This window comes from Camelus dromedarius, chromosome X (assembly GCF_036321535.1).
Source record: "Camelus dromedarius isolate mCamDro1 chromosome X, mCamDro1.pat, whole genome shotgun sequence".
Taxonomy (NCBI): domain Eukaryota; kingdom Metazoa; phylum Chordata; class Mammalia; order Artiodactyla; family Camelidae; genus Camelus; species Camelus dromedarius.
In genome coordinates, this window is record NC_087472.1 from 113,499,281 (window position 1) to 113,520,392 (window position 21,112).

Consider the following 21,112-nt stretch of genomic DNA (forward strand, 5'->3'; position numbering starts at 1 on the left):
TATCCATCCATCCATCTTATCTAACTTCTGTCAGTGTATCTCTTCTCCCATCCTCTGTCTGCACTTCCCATTTGTGTCTCTAACCTACCCATCCATCTCTCATCTGCCTGTCTCCCTATGTATCCATTTATCTATTCATCCATTTAACAAGATCCATCATCTGTCTACCCATCTAACCCTACCCTCTATCAATCATCTATAGATGAATCTGTCTATATCCATTTCTATCTGTATCTATTTTCTACCAATATATCTGCCTTATCGTATCCTCTGCCTACACTTTGTCTCTCTAATCAATGCACGGAGCTGTCTGCTCATCTATCAGCCAGTCATCTGATCACACGTAGCCATCCATCCATCCATCCATCCAACTGTATCTATCATCTCTCCATTTACTTGTTTATGTAACCCTACCTTCTCTAGCAATTCCTCAACCATCATCTACCTCTATCAACCGTCTGTTGATCTAGACACATCCAAGGGTATATTTTCATATACATAACTTTTTTTACAATCGCCCACCATTCTTCACACCCATTTCCCTTGGAGCTGCACACAGCGTGGCCTCCGAGGTCTGCCTGCTCTTGCGTGGCCACCCTAACAGTGGGAGGGAACCACGGTGCAGTCCCATTGGTACATGTAACATCAACACAGCCCTTTTGTCTCTTGACCGTCGGTCTTTCTTCCATGTTTGTGGGCTGCCCCTGTCAAGTCCCATGTAGAAAGCACACCCAGAGTCCAGTCCGGGGCCATGTGGCTTGTGCCATCCAGCTCCTTCAGTGTTTCTGTGACATTTTTCCAGAAAATTCATCTCTTATGACTTTCATATTTTCTTAGCAACATCCTCCTCCTTTGGGGGAGTGAGTGTTGGGTGTTTCCCCCGGGTCACATCTAGGTGTGTGTTCTCAACAAGAGCCCTGCCCAGGTGAGGACGGTGGGTCCCTCTCAGGGCCTCTCACCTGGGGGCACCTGGAGTTGGCTGCCCCTCTCACAAATAATGCTCATCTTCATCAACCAGCGAAGGTGTCGTGTGATTTCTCCACTTTGCAGCTGCATCTGCCTCCTTCACTACCCAGAGGACACCTGTGAGATGACCACGTGTGTGTCCTGGTCCTCATCGGAACCTCCCCCCAGCCCCGGATCAAACACCCACTGATCAGTGTTGTCCGATCCAATCATTATGATCACACTCGCTTATTGTCATGGGTTGAACTGAGAACCTCAAAAGGCCACGTCTGCACCCTGACCCCTGGTACCTGCAACAGGACCTTGTCTGGAAACAGGGTCTCTGCCGATGGGATGACGTGAAGGCTCCGAGAGGAGGTCCTCCTGGAGGAGATGGCCCTGCATCCAAGGACAGTGTCCTCAGAAGAGACAGAAGAGGAGAGACACAGACACAGAGGAGAAGCCACGTGGAGACGGAGGCAGGGACGGGAGGGAGGCGGCCACCAGCCCAGGGATGGACGCCTGGGGCCCCCAGAAGCTGGAAGAGGCAGGAGGGACTCTCCCCTGGAGCCTCGGGAGGGAGCGCGGCCCTGGGACACCTTGACCGCAGACGTCTGGCCTCCAGGACAGGGGGAGGATGACTCTCTGTTGCTTTAAGCCCCCAGTTTGAGGTGATCGGTCATGACCGTCCCGGGCGACTGACACATACTGACAAGTCTCCGTTGTATCGGTCGGCACTGGAAATCACGGTCACCTGACGCTCAGTTGCTGCCCTCTGGCTGTGCGCCTCCTCTGGCGGTCGGTGGCGAGGATTTCTTGTGGAAGGACGGCGCCCCACTGACCCCCACCTGTTCTCCATGAAGCGGCTTCCAGGCTCTGTCCGTTTTGCATTTGCTCATGTCCAGACCCAGCCCTTGGGGCCAAGGTCTGACTGTGCCTCCCAAAATGCGTGTGTTCACTTCATCCATAAACCAGACACACACGCACGGTCAGTCCTCTCTCTTAGCAAAGGGCAATGTCTTTCTTGTGTTCCAGGTGGAGAAACAGAATTCGATTTGCAAGCCCTAAAATGTTCTTCGTGGGCCTGTGGGTCACCTCGCATCCTCTTTGTGGGAGGCATGGGGGCTCCTTCCTTGGAGACCCTGGTTCCAGGTCATGTCTGATCCACAGGAGACCCTCTTAGGATTTGCTGTGTGGTCTGCCCAGCCCAGAAGACCCCCGTCTCTGACCTCGGCCTGGGCCTAGGGGCGTGGGCGGGACGCAGGTGGTGGGGGCGTGTCTGTGAAGTGTTACGTCTCGTGCAGGTTCCTGCCCAAGACGGCCCAGTATGATGCCTTCCTTTAAAACATCCCCTCCTGGGTGCCAAGCTCTTCCTAAGAGGTTAGGAGACGCACCTGCGTGTGTTTGTTCGCATTTCAGGAAGCGTCCCCACTTGGCCAAAAGAGGGGTTTAAATGGCATCTGAAAAGCGAAGAAGAAGGTTCTGGTCCCCGGGGGGTCTGAGTTGACAAGACAGCAAGGAGGGAGCCCGTCTGTGGCGTCTTGCAGGCGCGAGACGGCCCCTTGTCAAACTTCCCTTGGGTGGTTTGCTCCCTGGCGTGTTGGCCGGACTCGCTGACTCCGGAATTGGATGCGGGGAATGCTCCGGATTAAACGGTTGTGTGGCAGGTGAACGCACCTGTCAACCTGGAGGAGAAATTCCAGCGGCTGTCTTGAGATTGAGAAGAGCTAGCAGTCAGTGAAGGGTGTACGCCTCTCTCCCCGTCTCTCTGTTTCTGCTGTGTCTCTCCTTGGACTGATCTGTTAAGCAAAGCCCTCCAGCTTCTTAGCACACCTGGCGCTCTGGTTTACCCATAAAGGCAGTGCTTTTGAATGTCACAATACCTGCTACTTGCAAACTCCTATTTCCCGGCAGGTCCCCCACCCCCAGGCCAGCTCTTTTTTTTTCTTCTTCGTCTTCTTCACAGAATAGCACTTCACATTAATTAATGCGTCCACCTCGGGTGGCTTCCTGCCTGACAGACAGAGGCTCAACTTGCAGGTGCGATTCAGACAAAACCGCTCAGAGGTGCAGCTGGAAAAAGGGGGAAAAAAAAAAAACACATTGTCATGCAAAAGAAAAGCAGCCGGTACTTGCTCTGGGCAGCACGTGGTCGCTGGCTAGTTAGGAAGCCTGTTCAGAGGTGTCCTTACTTCGGGGGGGTGGGGGAAGGAGACAGAAGGCAAAGCACGTTGAACGGGGCTGGGTCGTGCCTGCAGGAGGCAGATCAAAATCTCGGGCATAAAGGCACAGGCATGCAAATCGCCTGCCACGTACTGTGTCCAGATTGTGCAATCGAGGGGAACCTGCACGCGGGGGCAGAGATAAGGCGCACAGCGAGGCCGGGGCAGGGGAGCCAGCCCGCCGCCCGGCCGTCCGTGCAGTGGGCAGCGCGCCCGCTCGCCGCCCGGAGGGGCCCGTGGGGAAGCCGGGCCGGCCGGCCGCCCGCTGCGTCCCCATCGCCCGCCGGCCGCCCGGCGCCTGCGGCTGTGCGCTCGCCGTGAAGGCCGCGGCCAGACGCAGGTAACGGGCATCTCGGGGCTACAGAGGGGAGCGTGAGGGCCGTGGAGGCGTTGAAGGCATCGCGTCGCCCATGAGAAAACGCGGTCACACCTCGAAGTGACCAGAGGGCCACGGAGGAGGCGAGGACCCTCCCGTAGCGCCCAGCGCGGGCTGAGGGTGCCCGTTCCGCAGCTCACCGGCGCGTGTGGGGTCGGTGTTTTTAGGTCTTAGTCATTCTGAGACGGGCCTGGTGGCATCTCGTGGCGGTGCTGACTTCCAGTTCCCTGACTGCCTACAACGTAGTCACCTGTCTTCTTGGGTGAAGTGCTCAGGCCTTCGGTTCGTCTTTAAGTTGGGTTTTCTTCCCCTAGGGTTGAGTTTTAAGAGCCCCTTGTCTGTTCCAGATACAAGGAGCTCCCTGTGCACTTTTGTCAACTGCAGATTTGTCTCTTGCAAGTATTTCCTCCCAGCCGGTGGCTTGTCTTCTCACTCTCCTGACGTGGTTGTTTGCAGAGCGGACGTTTGCCCAAGTTTTCATTCTGACCCAGTCCAGCTTCTCTGTGATTTCCTTCACGGTGGCACCTTGGGTGTTGTGTCTAAAAAAGTCATCGCCCTTCTCCTGCATTTTCTTGCAGAAGTTTTATAGTCTGTGTTTTACGTGTAGGTCTGTGGTCCGTCTTGAGTCAATTATGGCAAAGACGGTCACGTACGGTCTACATTCTTTTGCTGTTGTTGTTTTTATTTTATGCGGATGTGAGTTGTTCCAACACTGTCTGCTTAAGTCACTCTCTCTGCTCCACTGTGTTGCCTTTGCTTTTTTGTCAAAGGTCAGTTGACCCCGTTGACTTTGCCGATTTCTGGGCTGTCTACTCTGTTTCTCTATTCTGTCACAACACCACATCAGCTTTTTTTTATTATTATTATTAAATTTACCTCGCATATTCCTGAAAGGTCACGAAGTTCTCTCTCTCTCTTTTCTTTTTTTTTTTTTTACAATTAATGTATAATTACCGTGCAGTATTATATACGTTTCAGGCGATTCACGATTTTTAAGGTTTTACTCCATTTGTAGATATTATGAAATAATGGCCAAACTCCCGTGTTGCACACTATATCCTCGTAGCTTATTTATTTTATACCTAATAGCTTATACCTGTTACTCCCCTCCCCCTATGTTGCCCCTCCCCCTCCCCTCTCCCCAGCTGGTCACCCCACGGTCTTGATGGCTGTCGCTTTATAGGTAAGTCTGGAATTCAGGCAGTGTCAGCCTTCCCATTTTGCTCTCTTTCAATATGATGTTGGCTATTGTGGGCTTTTTTTTTTTTTTTTTTTTTTGCCTGTCCCTATAGACTTGAGAATCAGCTGGTCTACACCCACATCTGGTAAGGAGGTGTACAATTGCAGGTGTCTCCGGGGTGGCTCCCATGAGCACCTTTAAGCCGAGGGCTTACAGCCTCAGTGGTGAGCTCAGGGATGTCTCAGAGACCGTTGCTTTACGAGAGGTTGGGATTTCACCTTGTGTTTCTTGGCTCCCACCACACCATTGCTGAGCAGACACCGAGGCTCGCCAAAGAGCAGGCCCAGAGACCATCCCTGTGTGTGATGGTCCACGAGGAACAGTTACAACACAGCCCGGGCGGCAGGAAATAAAAACCGTGAAGGCCCTTGAAGAGAAAAAGAGAGGGGAGGACCTTTTATAGTTACGGGATGGAGAAGGCACTCTTGGGCAAGGTGTAAGATACAAAAGACGCAATGGGCAAGATCTTGTGACCTGAAGATACCGAACGTGAGTGCAACATGAAATAGCGCTGACAAAACTAAAAGGTGACCAGCAAGCGGTGAGAATGACGGCAGCACACACACCAGAAAAAGTGACGTGACTCAGAACGGCCAGCACAGCATGAAAGGAAAAGAACCAAGGCAGAGGACGGCCACTCCCCGACGTCAAGACTTGATCAAGACAGTGTGGTTTTGGTGAAAGACAGACACCTGGGTCGATGGGACAGAAAAGAGAGCCCAGAAATAGACCCACACAGATAGAACCAATTCCTGCTACCATCATGCTAGTAGGAGAGAGTTGAGCAGCTCCATACGGCAAACTCATGCCCGGCGGGAAACCCCAGTGTGAGAACGTGAGAAAGATGGTCAAACTTTTGTGGCCAGCGTGATGGTGAGTGTTGACACTTCAGTGAGAAGCCACTTCTCGTGCCTCGGGTGGGAAAGATGAGCCAGGGCAAGACAGATTGTCGGCGACCACACGAGGAATGAGTCCCCTTGCCCCTTACTGCATTTGCTGCAAGTGCAAATTGGCACAATGAAAGGGAGGTGGATATTTTCTCATAGTCCCTCTGCTTCCATCTTCTGGGAGAGGCTGTAGAGAATGGGTACAATTCCTTCCTTCGATGTTTGGGGGAATTCACCAGTAAACCCATCTGGACCTGGAGCTTTCTGTTTTGGAAGCTTATTCATGATTGGTTTCATGTCTTTAATACACATGGACCTATTCAAACGGTGTGCATTTTAGCACGTTATGTTGAGGAAGGGGTCCATTTCATTTAGGTAGTAGCATTTGTGGGCACAGACTTGTTTATCGTAATCCATCATCATCCTTTTAGTATCCGTGGGATCTGTAGTGACGTCCCCTCTTTGATTCCTTTCTTTTTTAACATTAATTCTTCTTTTTTTAATTGAAGTACAGTCAGTTGCAATGTGTCCATCTCTGGTGCACAGCACAGTGTCCCAGTCATGCATACACATACATAGTTCAATTTTCATAATCATTTCCATTAAAGGTTATTACAAGACATTGAATGTAGTTCCCTGTGTTTTACAGAAGAAATTCCGTTTTTTAATCTACTTTGATATGCAGTGGCTAACATTTGCAAATCTCAAACTCCCTAATTTATCCCTTCCCACCCCCTTCCCTCTTTCATTTCTGATATTAGTCATTTGTGCCTTCTCTCTTTTTTTCTTAGCTAGCCTGTCCAGACCTTTATCAATTTTACTGACGTCTTCAAAGAACGAGATTTTGATTTCTTTTTTTTCTCTCTGTGATTTCCTGCTTTCAATGTCATCGATTCCTACCCTCACTTTTATTATTTACTTTCTTCTGCTGACTTTGGATTTACATGGCTCTTCTTTTTTTTTTTTTTTTATTGAAGTAGGGTCAGTTGACAATGTTGTGTCCATTTCTGGTGCACAGCATCGTGGTTCAGTCTTACATACACATACGTATATTCCTTTTCATATTCTTTTCCATGTACGTTACTACAAGCTATTGAATATAGTTCCCTGTGCTGTACAGTAGGACCTTGCTGTTTATCTATTTTATATACAGTAGTGTGTATCTGATGATCCCAAACTCCAAAGTTATCCCTCACTCTCTTTCCCCTTTGGTAACTATAAGTTACCATAAGCCTCTACTTCATCTTGGGGAGATGGAATTCGGGAAGCTGCAGAGAAGTCTCAGCTTTGACCCTGGTCTCGTTGGGATGGGTTGGGGTCCAGTAGGGGACAGACCAGCAGAAAACCAAAGGGAGTCCTGTTTGGTGGAAGGCACAGGGGTGAGGCCTCTGGTACGTTCTTCAAAGGCGTCTTCATATCCTCAGCCACCTCCCTGTTCCTCCACTTTCCCAGCTCCTGCCCTCCCTGGTCAAGCTTCTCTCTTGTTCTAGAATCTCTGCAGTCTCTCTAGTTCTTGAGATCTCTGTGCCCAAAAGACAGAGAAGGAACGCTAGAGAGAGATAATCAATAGATGATAATAGATGATTCACACATAGATAGATACATGACAGATAGATTTGTAGATAGATCCTAGAGAGAGAGAGAGAGAGAGAGAGAGAGAGAGAGAGAGATAGATAGATAGATAGATAGATAGATAGATAGATAGATAGATAAATTGATAGATTGATAGATTGATTGATAGGATGGATGGATGGATGTTTGGATGGTTGGATGGATGGATGGATGGATAGATAGATACAAACATACATACATACATACATACATACTAAGTCTCTCATGTTAGACAGGGTTTCTCAGCCTCACACGACTGACATGGGGCTGAGTGACTCTCTGATGGGGGGCGTCCTGTGCACTGTGGGGTGTGGAGCTGCGTCTCTGGTCTCCACCCACCACGTGCCAGTAGCTCCCCCTTCCCAGTACGACAACCAGAAACGTCCCCAGGCCTTGCTGAGAGTCCCCTGGCAGGGATGACACAGCTGCCTGGCTGAGAACCCCTGGGCTAGGTCCACTCACTGTCACACCCTCTGGTACCTCTCCTACGTCCAGATGACCTGTCAATCAAGACTCTCGCTCAAACAAGTTTGAGTGTGTGTGTGATGGCATGAGATGTCGTGAAACCCCACCCAGTGCAGTCGGTTGGCCCAAAGCTGAAATCTCCTTGAGGTCAGTGTGGATCTACCTGCAGACAGACCCCTGTACCCCCCTCCCCACCAGCGCTGGAAGGGGTGCTGTGTCTGGGACCCCCAGGGCTGTGGGTTTCAGGAGTAGGAGGTGCAGGGGAGACACCTCACCCACTGTGGGCAGGAGACCTGGGCAGGAGAACTTCAAGCCTTTCTTCAGTCCCGGGGTGGACGGGGTTTCCACTCATCTGGGCTTCTGCAACGCTGGGCACCGTCTGAGTATGTCGGCCAACAAAGGGGGTCGCATGAGTCCATGTTACCCGTGAAATGCAGTTTTCCCATCTGTAACTGTGTCCTTCCTGCTCCATGTCACCGCTGAGACTGTGGCCGCGTCCTCCTCCCTTTCTGCTCCCCTGTGACCTCGCCCTTCCATGTTTATCTTTGCTTGGGGGAGGGCCTTCCCTCTGCTTTATTTTGCAGAATCATTGCTTTCACTTTCCAGAGTCTATCGGCTAAATTCTTCTTCTTTTCCCTTGTACGTTCGTTCCCGGGGCTGCTGTGGCCCTTGACCAGGGGGCTGGAACCACAGAGATTCAGTCTCTGTCCGTTCTGGAGACCAGAAGTCTGAGATCAAGGCGTCTGCAGGGCTGGGTGCTTCTGGAGGCTCCAGGGAAGAACGTGCCCCGGGCCCCTTGCCCACCTTCTGCTGTTTGCGGGGGGTCCTTGGATTACGGAGGTGTCACCTCCGTCTGTGCCTCCCTCCCCACGCGGCGTCTTCCTGTGTGCACCTGTGTGCATCCGAATGCTCCCTTTTCATGAGGTCCCCAGTCATACTGGACTCAGGTCCCAGCCTGCTTGCGCAGGACCTCATCTTAATGTCACTAATCACATCTACAAAGACCCTACTTGTAACTTAGGTCACATGCTGAGGTCTCGGGAGTTAGGATTTCAACATACAAATTTGGTTGGGGGCAGTCACAGTTCAGCCCATGACAACCACAGAGTTTCCGGTGTCTTTTGTGAGGTCCCCATGGTCGACCAGAAAACTCAAGGCAGCTTCTGCTGCTGAGCAGGACCGCAAGCATCGGCCATGTCCTGGGGTCATGGGCAAGAAGGGGGTCTCCCACATGAGGCTGGTGGTGCGGACACACAGCCTCCCCCCGGGTCCCAACTCTCATGGGAATGGTTAGCTCTTCTGGGCGCCATGGTCAGGTTCCCAACAAGCCTTGCGTTGCCTGGACTCCTGCAGGGTGGGCAGCCGGGGCAGTCTTCTCTCCAAGAAAGTGTCTGGCGGGGACGTGTCTGACACCACAAGCTTCTCCCCAGATGCACGGAAAGTCCAAAGAGATCTGAGAAAGGTTCTCCTTGGCGCCTGCTGTTGAATGGAACAAATGGGGGCCCGCAAAAGGCAAACCCACATCCTGGCCCTGGATCCTGTGAGTGTGATTTGTTTGGAAAGGGGCTTCTCTGCAGATGGGATGAAGTGAAGGACCTGGGAGGAGGTCCTCCTGGAGGAGGTGGCCTTACATCCAAGGACAGTGATCTCAGAAGAGACAGAAGAGGAGAGACGCAGACACAGAGGAGACGCCACGTGGAGACGGAGGCAGAGACGGGAGGGAGGCGGCCACCAGCCCAGGGATGGACGCCTGGGGCCCCCAGAAGCTGGAAGAGGCAGGAGGGACCCTCCCCTGGGGCCTCCGGAGGGAGCGCGGCCCTGGGACACCTTGACCTCAGACATCTGGCCTCCAGGACGGGGGGAGGATGAATCTCTGTTGTTTTGAACCACCCAGTTAGGGGTCACTTGTCAAAACTGCCCAGGACACCCCCCTCCCCAGTCACTGATGCACTTAATTCTTATGGTCACACCCCAGTTTACACCCCGGCGTCACCATCATTGGGTCACTTGGAACCGTGGCAAGCCTCGGAGGAGGAGTCAATAATCCCCATGTGACAGACGAGGACACTGAGGTCCGAGTGGGGGCCACACGCCCTGTGTTTTCCCAGCACTTCCTGCGTTGGGCACGTGCGAGTTTATTTTAGCTCGGTTGCATCATGGTGAGTCCTGGGTGCGGTCTCTAGGGAGGGAGCGGCCCTGGGTGTGAGAGGAATGGCCCGTGTGTGTCTGAACACGACTGAATATTCTGCTTAGACCAAGGCACCGTCCGCGTGGAGCGTCCGACATCACCGGCTCTCTGGAGCGGCGGTGGTCCTGGAAAGCTTTGGGGGTGTCTGAGTCTCCCAGGGCTGCCCTCGCAAAGCACCACAACGTGAGTGGAACCAAGACTCATGCAGCCCAGAAGGGAGGCCAGGCCACACTGACTGGGGTGGGGTCAGGACCTTCTTTTCCCCACTGTGAACTGAGCTCTGGGCACTCAGGAAACACGGGCTGTTATTATGCAAAAAACGCAGCAGGGATCCCTAAGGAGCCCTCACCCGTCTGACTCACAGGTGGTGTTGACTGTTTACCTTGTCACCTCCCCACTTGAGTAAGACGCATCTCAACATTTACAGAAGGACCAAACGTCTCAGCATCTCAGCATCGCACAGCTTCAGATGGGGAGTGGTCCCGGGCCGGGTGTAAGTGATAAGTGGTTTGATTCATGACAGCAAAAAGGTGGGAAAAACCCACATGTCCGTGGATGCATGGATAAACAGAACGGGGTCTGTGCACAGAGGGGAATACTACTCAGCCAGGAAAAGGAGTGACGCTCTGACACAGGCTGCAGCGTGGCTGGACCCTGGACACAAGATGCTCCGTGAGAGAAGCAGACACAGAAGGACAGACAGGGTGTGATTCCATTTACAGGAAACGCCCAGAACAGGCAACTCCATAGACACAGAAAGTGGGTTCGTGGTGCCAGGGGCTGGGGGACGGGGAGGGGAGTGGCTGCTCATGGGAACAGCTTTTCTTCAGGGATACCGAAAATCTTCCAGAAATAGTTATGATGAATGGAACACTTGGAGAACATGCACCTTGCATCGTAGGATATGTGAATTTTAATGTAATTTTTAAACGTGTGTCCACGCAGGCTGGGGAGGCGGGAGAGCGTGGGCTGACGGCCGTGGTGTGCAGGAATTCTTTTAAAGACGCCGGAATCTTTTAGATTCCAGGATCGCGCGATGGGGGCGCTTTGGGGGTGACTGCGTATCTGCAAATAGATGGAAAAGCACTGAAGTGTCCACGTTCCACGGTGGTGGCGGCTCTATGATGTGACAATTGTATGTCAGTAAAGCTGTTAAGAAGCAAGCTGGGCCAGGCGGGCGGGGGCGGGGCACACAGCAGCCCCGACAGGTGAGGAGCGGGGACCGGCTCTCAGATCTGCCCGCCGAGCACGCAGTTCCTTGCACAACAAAATGATGCAGCCTGCCAGCCGCCTGCCTTTTGCAAGAGCCACCTCTGCTCACCCAGCGCCTGGCAGAGCGTCGGGTGGCCACCAGCGACCGTTTTTCGCTGGTTTCATAAAATTTCCATCCTGCCGTGCCTCCCCCCACCGCCCACCCCGCCCCGCTCCGGGTCCAAACCGCAAACGCCTTGGGTTTCAGAGAAGCCGGTCGGTGTCTGTTAGAGAGGTCTTTATTAATCACCCGAGCTGCTCGGCAAGCCGACAGGCGCCGCCGTCCTGGGGGGCCAGACACCACGAGGCTGCAGGTGGCGGGGTGGAGGGGGCGGGGCCGGGGCCGGGCCGGGGCACAGGTGAAAGCAGCCGGTGGGGGCGCCACAGTGGGCGGGAGCAAGTTCAAGGCTGCAGGGAGAGGCTGCCGGTGGTGGTGGTGGGGGGCTCCCGCCACCCACATGGGCTTTCGGCAACCCCTGCTACCTTCCCCTCCCCGGGGCGGCCATGTGTTATGCAAATTTGCACCCTTTTGAAGCGCCCCCCTGGAGGTTACCACAGCACTTCTCAGTGCATTTGTAGCTGTTTGAGCAGAAATGTGAACAATGTTTCCCCAGATCCTGCCCTGGAATTCCAAATTCCTCTGCACCTCCATCCCATCGGAGGGAGATGCGTTTTCTGCCTCCAGGGCTGTCTACCCCTCCCTCATCTCAGACAACTTCCCCCCACCCCTCGCCTCCATGGACACCCGGCAGCCTCCTGCCCCGTCGCTCCCTGTGCCCTGTAAATTACTGGCAGCTCTCCGGCCCGTGCGTGTGAAGACGTACCTCCAGCCACGGCCTGAGGCCATCAGCATAAAGGCTATCGTGGTCAGCCGGGGCCGGGCAGGGTGGCACCCATGGGGACCCCAACAAGGACATGTCCCTTTTGCTGCTGAAGCCGAGGGGGGGCCGAGATGGCCCGCCGCAGGGAGCGGGGCCGGCCCACGGAAAACTGCAGGATCCGCACCTGGCCGTGCGCTTAGCGGAGTGGAAAACTTCCCACTCAAAGTGAAACTTGGGGCCATTTTTAAATGGGTTTGAGGAAGCTCTTTCTGCACATGCTGGCCACAGATGGCACGTCTCCAACAGAGGAAGAAACAGTAGGTCAGGCTTGCGATGGGCCTTGACATCCAGATAAGCTTTGAAGGCCTCATGCCGGCCTCCCCGGCAGCCCAGGGACCACGTTTCCGGCTAACACACGTGCGGGGCTGGACGCCCCCGTGACAGTTACAACCCACGCCCAGCTCACGGCCGTTGGGACAAATCAAGTTGCAGTGGGGACGGGAGCAGAGGGCACCCTGGGGGCAGAGCTCTGAGCGACATACAACGTGGGCCCCTGGAGCCTCAGAGTCCTCGTCTATGAAACGCAGCGTCTGCCTCGCCAGCTGCCAGCAGGGCGGCGGGGACCGTGGAACAGCACAGGGACTCTGACCCCCTGGTGCACGGAATTCAGGCCAGCCACTGGGACTTGTGTGGCCCGGCACCTCCGGCCAATTGCCCGTGTGAGACGCGCCGGCAGCCACGGCCGGAGGCCATCCGTGTGCCGGCTGTCTTGGTCGCCTCGGGCTGCGCTAACACGCAGCACCCCGGGCAGGGCGGCTTAAGCAGCACACATTTTTGTTTCTCATTTTTCGTCCTGGAGGCTGGAAGTCCGGGCTTAGGATGTCTGCAAGGCCATATTCTGGTGAAGACTCTCTTCCTGGCTTGCAGACCGCCCCGTAAGGGAGCATGGTGTGCCGGGAGGACTGTCAACTTGGCGTCACACGTGATGGTCCCTTGGGCAACTTTACAGCATCCTTGACCCCCGCCGGATGTCCCCACCCACGTGGCTCCAGGTCAGATGGCCCAACACGGGCGCCATCTCTGAAAGTGAGGAAAAAACAGTGATTTTTCTTTCTTCAAACTTCCTCCCCTCCCTCTCTCCCTCCCTCTTTCCTTTTTTTCTCTTTCTCTCTTTCTTTCTTTCACTTTCTCTCCTTCTCTCTTTCTATTTTTTCATGCCTTAAAGCGTGAAAGCTCTTTTCCCAGCATTTAAAGAAAAAGAAAGCTGGTATCATCCAGGTAGATACAGGACAGATAAAATGAAGGGACAAAGCCATCGCCCAGACTCTGGAAAAAAGCAAAAGAAGTGAACAGTGAGCTGCCTTTCAATTGCATTTACATAACAAATTACCAACAAAGTGAAACTTGGACCCCTTGTGCATGGGAGCTGGGGTGCACACAGCCCCAGGGGTCCCTTCACCCCCTATGGACGCTGACACCGTCTCCCCGTGGGTCTGAGGGACCGGCAATCAGGAGAAGGGTGCGTGGTCAGCTCTGCACATGTCTCTGTGTGGGAAGCAGCAAAAACAGAAGTTCAGGAGTGCAAATCTCAAGTTCCAGCTGTGGGAGGAGACAGCTCAGAACCCACTAGAGGAGCTTCCGTAGAGCGCTCAGGACAATAGATGTCGGCGGTCCCTGCACACGGCGGTGCCTCCCACTGGGTCCACACCGAGCTTTATCAGCAACGGGAAAACCAAACCCAGCTGCGAAAGAGTAGGCGGCTCTCCAGCCCTCATTCACAGCTGGGAAGCTCCATTTGTGGCGTGCCTTCACTGCCTGGAACAGACGGGGAGCTCCAAGCCTGCCCTTCAGAGTTCACAGAGCCCTTGGGGACCCGCCCAGGGTCCCCGGGGGAGCCTCGCAGCAGAGCCTGGAGTCCGACCCCCATCTCTGGACCCCTGGGCTGGGCACCTGTCCCTGTGTCGGGCTCCAACACGCAGGGTCCCTCCTGCAAATATGCACATAGCTGAGATGTGGGAAGATGCTGTGGACCAGGTCAGAAAGGTGTCATTCTTGCATGATGACTTTCCTTGAGGACTTAAGGTTGAATGTGCGCAGTTCAATATACGTGTACACACATGTATACAAACACAGGTGTATATATTTGCACATATACATATACACAAATGTGAAATATGACATATGAAAAGAAATTTATTTCAAGGAAGTGGCTCCCACGGTTGTGGGGCTGGTGAGTCTGCAATCTGCAGGGCCGGTGGGCAGGCTGGAGACCCAGGTGGGAGCTGACGCTGCCGTCTGGAGGCAGAGTTCCTTCTTCTCTGGGAAACCTCAGTGTTTGAGCTTAAGACCGTCACCGGATTGGACGAGGCCCACCATCATAGGCAGCACATTGTCTTTACTTCAAGTCAGCTGCTTGTGGACTTCAGTCAAACCTACAAAAAAAACATGTGCAAAGGCAGACAGCAACTTCCTAGCCCGACAAAGACACCCCAGGGGAAGCTGCCAGAGGGTCCGGGGAACCCCCCGCTCCATTGGCACTCTTAGCCATTCTCCAGTGAGCCTGAAACTGCTCCAAAATAAAGGTTCAAGTCAAAGTCAGAACCTTAAACCTGGAGTAGAAATAAATATGATGGGGAAACTCTCTGTCTCTGTCTTTCCTCTCTCTCTCTCTCTTGAAAATCTCTTTCCCTTTCTTTCTCTTTTTCTTTCTGACTGTGGCAAAGTTCACCCGACATAAAATTACCCCTTTCAAAGTGTGCAGTTCACCAGCACTTGGCATCTGCGCCGTCTCTGCCTAGTTTCAGAACACTTTCATCTCTGTGGGGCTGATGACAACATTTTGAAGATCACCCCCACTTGGGTTTCTCCATCTGCCCGTCTCGGTGAACCCACCAGAAATTATCAAAAGGTACAACCGAGTATTAAAGCCCTCTTTTTATTTTGCTTGTTTAATGTTTTATTTATTTTGTTTAGGTTTTTTTTTTTTTTTTTTTTTTTGCGGGGGAGGTAATTAGGTTTATTTATTTTTAGAAGCAGCACTGGGGATTGAACCCAGGATCTCATGTGTGATAAACATGCATGCTTACACTGAACTAGAGCCTCCCCTGCTAAAGCCTGATTTTTAAAATCTCTGCTGACCACACAGGGATGGACCCCGGGCAGGCAGAGCCCAGGACAGACACGCTCACTCCTCCTCTGCCCGGACCTCCAGCCGGGCCCGCACCGGGCAGCAGCAGCTCACAGACACTGCACAGGTGGGGCCCGATCTGGGCCACCAAAGAGGGGGAACAAAGGCTCAGAGAAACCTGTGAGCCAAGTAAATACCCCTAATACTTCTGTTCTGAAGTTCCCAGAGTTTGCAGTTTCCCCCATTCCTATAATATACATTCGGCTTGCATCCTTCCTCTGCCACTAAACTGCCCACACTCTGTGCAGGGACAGCTCCGGGATCTAATTCAGGAGTCAAGGAAAGGACAAAGGTGTCACATGCCCACGGCAACGGTGACACCTGTCCGCTGTTCTGTCTTCCGCGTGGTTTGCAGCGGGATGGGCGGCCGGTCCTGGGAAGTACCGCGGGGTCCTGCTTCCTGTACTCTGTGCACTTCCCAGGAGGCTGGGGTTTCAAAACCACGCCAGGGACGTGTGTGTCGTTGTCCGGTGGGGACGCTGGGTCTCGAAGCAAGGACTTGAGGTGACCGACCGTCAGACACTGTTCCCTCCAACCATGGATGCTTGAAGCGTCCCAGGGGAGGCACCTGCGCGGCCTTTGGTGGAGGAGCAGAGGACTCACTGCATGGTCTTGGGGAGCTGCCAGGACCCCCCTGTCAGGGCGGGGGCCAAGCAGGGGATCTGCTCGTCTTTGGAGGTTGGGGACGTGATCCCAGCCCACTTGCAACCCCCTTTCTGGTTTGCACGTCCTGCTGAGGCTACGGATGCTGTTATAATAGGGGATCCAAATCCGTCACAGAAAAGCCCACTGCGGGGGAGGCAGGAGGGAGGGAGGAGACAGGGGAGGTGTCTCATGGACCCCAACATCCCCTCTCTGTCCCAAATAAGCAGCTCCCCATGGGTGCTATGGGAATGGGGCCCCAGATGTGGAAGGGAGCAGAGCTGGGCTGTTGGTGGGGGGTGAGGTGTTACAGGTAGAAGCCCAGAGGCCAGGCACAGGGTGACAGTAATCAAAGTGCTGGGACCCCAATGCCGGTGGCACAGCACCCCCGTCTGGCTGGGGTGGCCGCCAGAGACACCCAGCACAGCCCCAAGGTCTTGGGATCCTGACTTAAACACCACGTGTGCCGGTGAGGAAACCAGGGCTCAGAGAAGCTACTTTGCAGCTTGGAAAGAGGGTCAGTCCCTTTGGTTCCTTTGTAACCTTGGACCTCCTCCGTCGCACTCCCCTCCATCCTCATGGCCCCAGTATTGAAGCTGGTGCACCGGGCATTGCAGCACACTCCCTGTGCTTCCAAGTGCAGTCCAGGGTAGAAGGGCAGGTGTCCTAACCCCCATCCTGGGTCGGGACCCTGGGAAGACTCTGGTGGGTATTTTTAAATTGTTGCTTCTGCTTCTGTGTGTGATGGGGGCCTTCAGGATTTAGCATCTATGGGGTCTGGGATACGGGAGAGGGAGTGAAGAGGGAACAGGAGGGAGGGAAGCCAGGGCGCAGGCCAGCCCCCTCTCGGAGTGGGTTCCACCCCTCTCACCCCCGGTGCCACCCCTTTGCCTTGCAGCTCAGCCCCCCGGAGCCCCCGGCACCGGCGCCAAGATGGACATGAACATGTCGCGTCCGGACAACGCCACCCTCCTGATGCTGCGGGACCCGGCCATCGCAGTGGTCCTGCCCGTGGTGTACTCGCTGGTGGCGCTGGTCAGCATCCCCGGGAACCTGTTCTCCCTGTGGGTGCTGTGCCGGCACATCGGCCCCAAGACGCCGTCGGTCATCTTCATGATCAACCTGAGCGTCACGGACCTGATGCTGGCCAGCGTGCTCCCGTTCCAGATCTACTACCACTGCAACGGCAACCACTGGGTGTTCGGGGAGCTGCTGTGCAACGTGGTGACCGTGGCCTTCTACGCCAACATGTACTCCTCCATCCTCACCATGACCTGCATCAGCGTGGACCGCTTCCTGGGCGTCGTCTACCCGCTGGCCTCCGTGGCCTGGCGCCGCCGCCGCTACGCCGTGGCCGCCTGCGCCGGCACGTGGCTGCTGCTGCTGGCCGCCCTGTCCCCGCTGGCCCGCACTGACCTGACGTACACGGTGCACGCGCTCGGCATCGTCACCTGCTTCGACGTGCTCAAGTCCACCATGCTGCCCAGCGTGGCCACGTGGGCCGTCTTCCTCTTCACGCTGTTCATCGTGCTCTTCCTCATCCCCTTCGTGGTCACCGTGGCCTGCTACACGGCCACCATCCTCACGCTGCTGCGGACGCCCGAGCACCCGGAGGGCCAGGGCCAGAGGCGGCGCGCCGTGGGGCTGGCCGCCGTGGTGCTGCTGGCCTTCGTCACCTGCTTCGCGCCCAACAACTTCGTGCTGCTCGTGCACATGGTCAGCCGCCTGTTCCTGGGCCACAGCTATTACCACGTGTACAAGCTCACGCTCTGCCTGAGCTGCCTGAACAACTGCCTGGACCCCTTCGTCTACTACTTCGCCTCGCACGAGTTCCAGCTGCGGCTGCGGGACTACCTGGGCTACGGGCCGCTGCCCGCCGACAGCCTGGACACCGCACGCCGGGACAGCCTCTTCTCCGCGCGGACGCTGTCGGCGCGCTCCGTGGCCAGTGCCCAAGCCGACGGGCCCGAGGCGGCCGGCCGGCCCTGCTTCCAGAGGCAGGAGAGCGTGTTCTGAGCCGGGCGCCTCTGGGGCAGCGGGCAGACGGCGGTGGACCCCATCTTCCCCTCCATCCTCCCCTCCATCCCCCTGTCCACCCTCCCCTCCATTCCCCGTCCATCCCCTCCTCTATCCTCCCCTCCATCCTCCCCTCCATCTCCCCGTCCATCTCCCCTCCATCCTCCTGTCCATCCCCTCATCCCCCCTCCATCCCCCATCCCCCCTCCATCCTCCCGTCCATCTCCCCTCCATCCTCCCCTCCATCCCCCGCCCATCCCCCTCCATCCTCCCCTCCATCCTTCCTTCCTTCCAGCCCTCCTCCCTCCCTTCCTCCACCGCCGTCGCACAGGCCGCCCCCACTTTGTGGTCGAGTGGGTGACTGGCCAGCCCAGCTACGTCCTCCTGGGGCCCTCAACATCCCAGTAGCCTGGCTGCCTGCCCACTCCCTGTGCTGGGGTGTGAGGGCCCCTCTGCTCCCCTAGCCTCATGGAGCCCCCCAACCTCGTGGTCAATTCGGCCTTGGTCACTCTGGGAGCTGGGATTCAGCCAGATGACCTTGGACAGGCACCTTCAGCCCCCACCATCCTCCTGGGGTTCACAGGTCCCCCCCGACATCACCTGGTCCCCCCAAGAGCCAAGCAAACAGGGGGGCTTCCAGAGCACTCGGTCACTCTGGGCCTTCGAGGGTCAGTTTCTACCTAAGTGTCCACAAGTGGGAACCCCCAGAGGGGAAGGAGATTGGGCCAGGAGGTGTGGATCAGGCCACCCTGACCGAGGGTCTCTGGGTGGGTGAGACATTGCTAAGGACAATGAGTGTTGAGGCTCCCTGACATGTTTGGGGTACAGCTCGCCTTGGGGCCCCCTCCGGCCTGTTCTGTGGCTCCCCCATCCCAGCTGAGAGCCCCAGGCCACGGCAAGTCCTCCTGGGCTCTGGGGTTGCTGCTGGGGTCGGAGCTGGCCTGACCGGTGAGATCCTTTGGGGACCAGGCACTGACCAAACAGGCCACAGGAGGGCCCGCTGGCCTGGTCAGCACCCGGATGCACCTGTGCAGCCCCCATACGTGGGCTGCTTTGGGAAAAGGAGGGGCCCAGCCCCCAGGGCATTCTTGGGAGGCACGTTCTTGGCAGGCTGGGATTTGCCTGAAACAACGTTTCGGGAACTTTGTACGTCACAAGGAGACACACAGAATTGGGTTCAGGGCTCCCTTGGAAGTGAAAACAGCCCTGCAGCGTATAAGGTGAGACCTGCGAGGGGCCAGAGGGCGGGGTCTCTGGGACCTCCAGCTGGAGTGGCCGTGGGGCAGGACCCCCCCCCCCCACTGTGGGTCAGAAATGATGGTGGAGATCAGGAGCTGATGTTCTGGGGATGCCTGGCCCGCCATCACTGCTTTGGAAGTAGGAAGACACGTGCACTGGGGTGAACGGTGTCCCCCCAGAATCCATGTCTGCCCGCAACCTCGCAGTGTGACCTATGGCATTGGTGTGGCCCTGCATCCAAGGACAGTGACCTTAGAAGAGACAGAAGAGACACAGACACAGAGGAGACGCCCCGTGGAGACGGAGGCAGAGACGGGAGGGAGGCGGCCACCAGCCCAGGGATGGACACCTGGAGCCCCCAGAAGCTGGAAGAGGCAGGAGGGACCCTCCCCTGGAGCCTCGGCAGGGAGCGCAGCCCTGGGACACCTTGACCTCAGACGTCTGGTCTCCAGGACCAGGGGAGGATGGGTGCCTGTGGTCTTAAGCCCCTACCTTGGGGTCATTTGTTACCGCTGCCCCAGGACACAGACACTGAAATTCTGAGGCCGTGACTCTGGCCCCTGGCTGGGTGATTGCAGGCAGCCTTGTGCCCAATGCCGGCTCTGGGCGGGGCTGGGAGGGGGCGGTGCTTTGTGGATCCAACCCTTTGGCTTAGAGGAGCAGCCTAGGGGTCCCCTCCGTCCCCCTCCACGTGTTTGCAGGGAGGCGAGAGACACCCTCCAGAGCCTTCGGAGAGACGGCTGGACACGCCCCTAAGAAAAGAGCCCAGCCTCCCAGGCCAGGGACAGGAAGAAAGCTGGTGTTCGGGACCCCCATCGTCCACGGAGGGTGTGCCATGGCCCGCTCTTCCCGACTGTCCCAAAGCCGAACCCTAGAAAGCCAAGCTGAGTTGGCAGCAGCCTGGGGGCGGAAACCCTGAGCCGTTGAGCCGCCCGCACCCACGCTCCGGGTGTGGGCCTCCGGCGTCTGATGCTACAAAGCTGTGAAAAACCTCAAACCACCCTCACGGAGCCTTTCTCTGCTGCAGCGTGAAGATGTGTTGCCGCCTGGATTCAGCGGGAGCCGGCCTCGTGCGCAACCGCCTCCGCCGGCGGGCGTCACGTCCCTGCGGCCGTCCGGTCACGGGCCGCACGGCCCCGCCAGCCAAGGTCCGAGTTTTGCCACCACTGTCAGCACTACTTGGTTGTGTGGCCGGTCGGCCAGCCATTAGGTCTGCGTCCTGGGGGCCCCCAGTTCCGCTGAAGTGACTGGGGGGGGGGGGTCCAACAGCATCTTTCGAATTGCTGGGAATTTCCATGCGGAAGCGGGGTGACCATTAGTCTGTCCGAGGGGTCTGTCTGATAACCTGAAAACTCCACGGCTGGACTTTTTGCTCCTGTTTCCATTTTAATAATGGGGTGTGTGTGTGTGTGTATGTGTGTGTGTGTTTTCCCCACACAGTTGCTCAATGTGTTGACCAGGTAACTCTCCCGTAAGGATATGTGTGTACTTAAATAGAGATTAAAAAAAAGAAAAGATGTGGGTGGTGTGATTTGGCTCTTGCAAGGGTGTGGGGACAGGGCGCCACAAAGAGAAACACGTCCATGAGTTATTCCAGTGCAGAGGGCAAACGCCCTTCTCTCTGCATTTTCTGAGACCCCCCTCCCTTCCAAAGACGCCCCCCATCTCACGCCGGAACCACCAGCCCCCTGGAGCTTCAGTGACTGCGGAATCTGGCTGCTCTGAGCACCCGGTGCGAGCACCGGGCAGCGGAACGCGGGCGGGGGCGTGCGGTGGAATCGATTTGTCGGGTGGGCTCTGTTAAAAGCTCGGATGCTGAGAATGTATGTAAAAATAGTCCCATGACGGCAAACGCTAGGTTTACATACAAGAGCAAACACACTCACACATACACACATACCCGTACATGCCTGCACACGTCTGTGTGCGCGCACACACACACGCACGTTTCCCACGCGTGTGTTTCATCATATCACTCTCTTCACGTCAGCCTATTTGAAAACACCCAGGCTCAAAACCTGT

The 21,112-nt window shown here is 55.7% G+C and overlaps 1 protein-coding gene and 1 long non-coding RNA gene across 4 annotated transcripts in view; one reads left to right on the forward strand and one right to left on the reverse strand.

Annotated features, from left to right (window-relative positions):
- The window catches only part of LOC116151033 (P2Y purinoceptor 8), a 45,866-nt gene extending 25,259 nt beyond the window's left edge, over positions 1–20,607 (forward strand). For 2 of the 3 annotated variants that reach the window (XM_064482651.1, XM_064482652.1), the window contains exon 2: positions 16,734–20,607. In XM_064482651.1, coding sequence (XP_064338721.1) covers positions 16,769–17,851 — 1,083 coding nt within the window. In that variant the 5' untranslated portion in view covers positions 16,734–16,768 and the 3' untranslated portion in view covers positions 17,852–20,607. Of the gene's footprint in view, positions 1–4,852; positions 5,657–16,733 lie in introns of those variants that run through there. The other variant, XM_064482653.1, reaches the window with a different exon arrangement.
- Positions 19,213–21,112, reverse strand: part of LOC105103094 (uncharacterized) — a 31,643-nt gene continuing 29,743 nt past the window's right edge. Inside the window, exon 4 of the long non-coding RNA XR_010379298.1 lies at positions 19,213–19,341. This is a non-coding gene — a long non-coding RNA (uncharacterized LOC105103094). The remainder of the gene's footprint in view (positions 19,342–21,112) is intronic.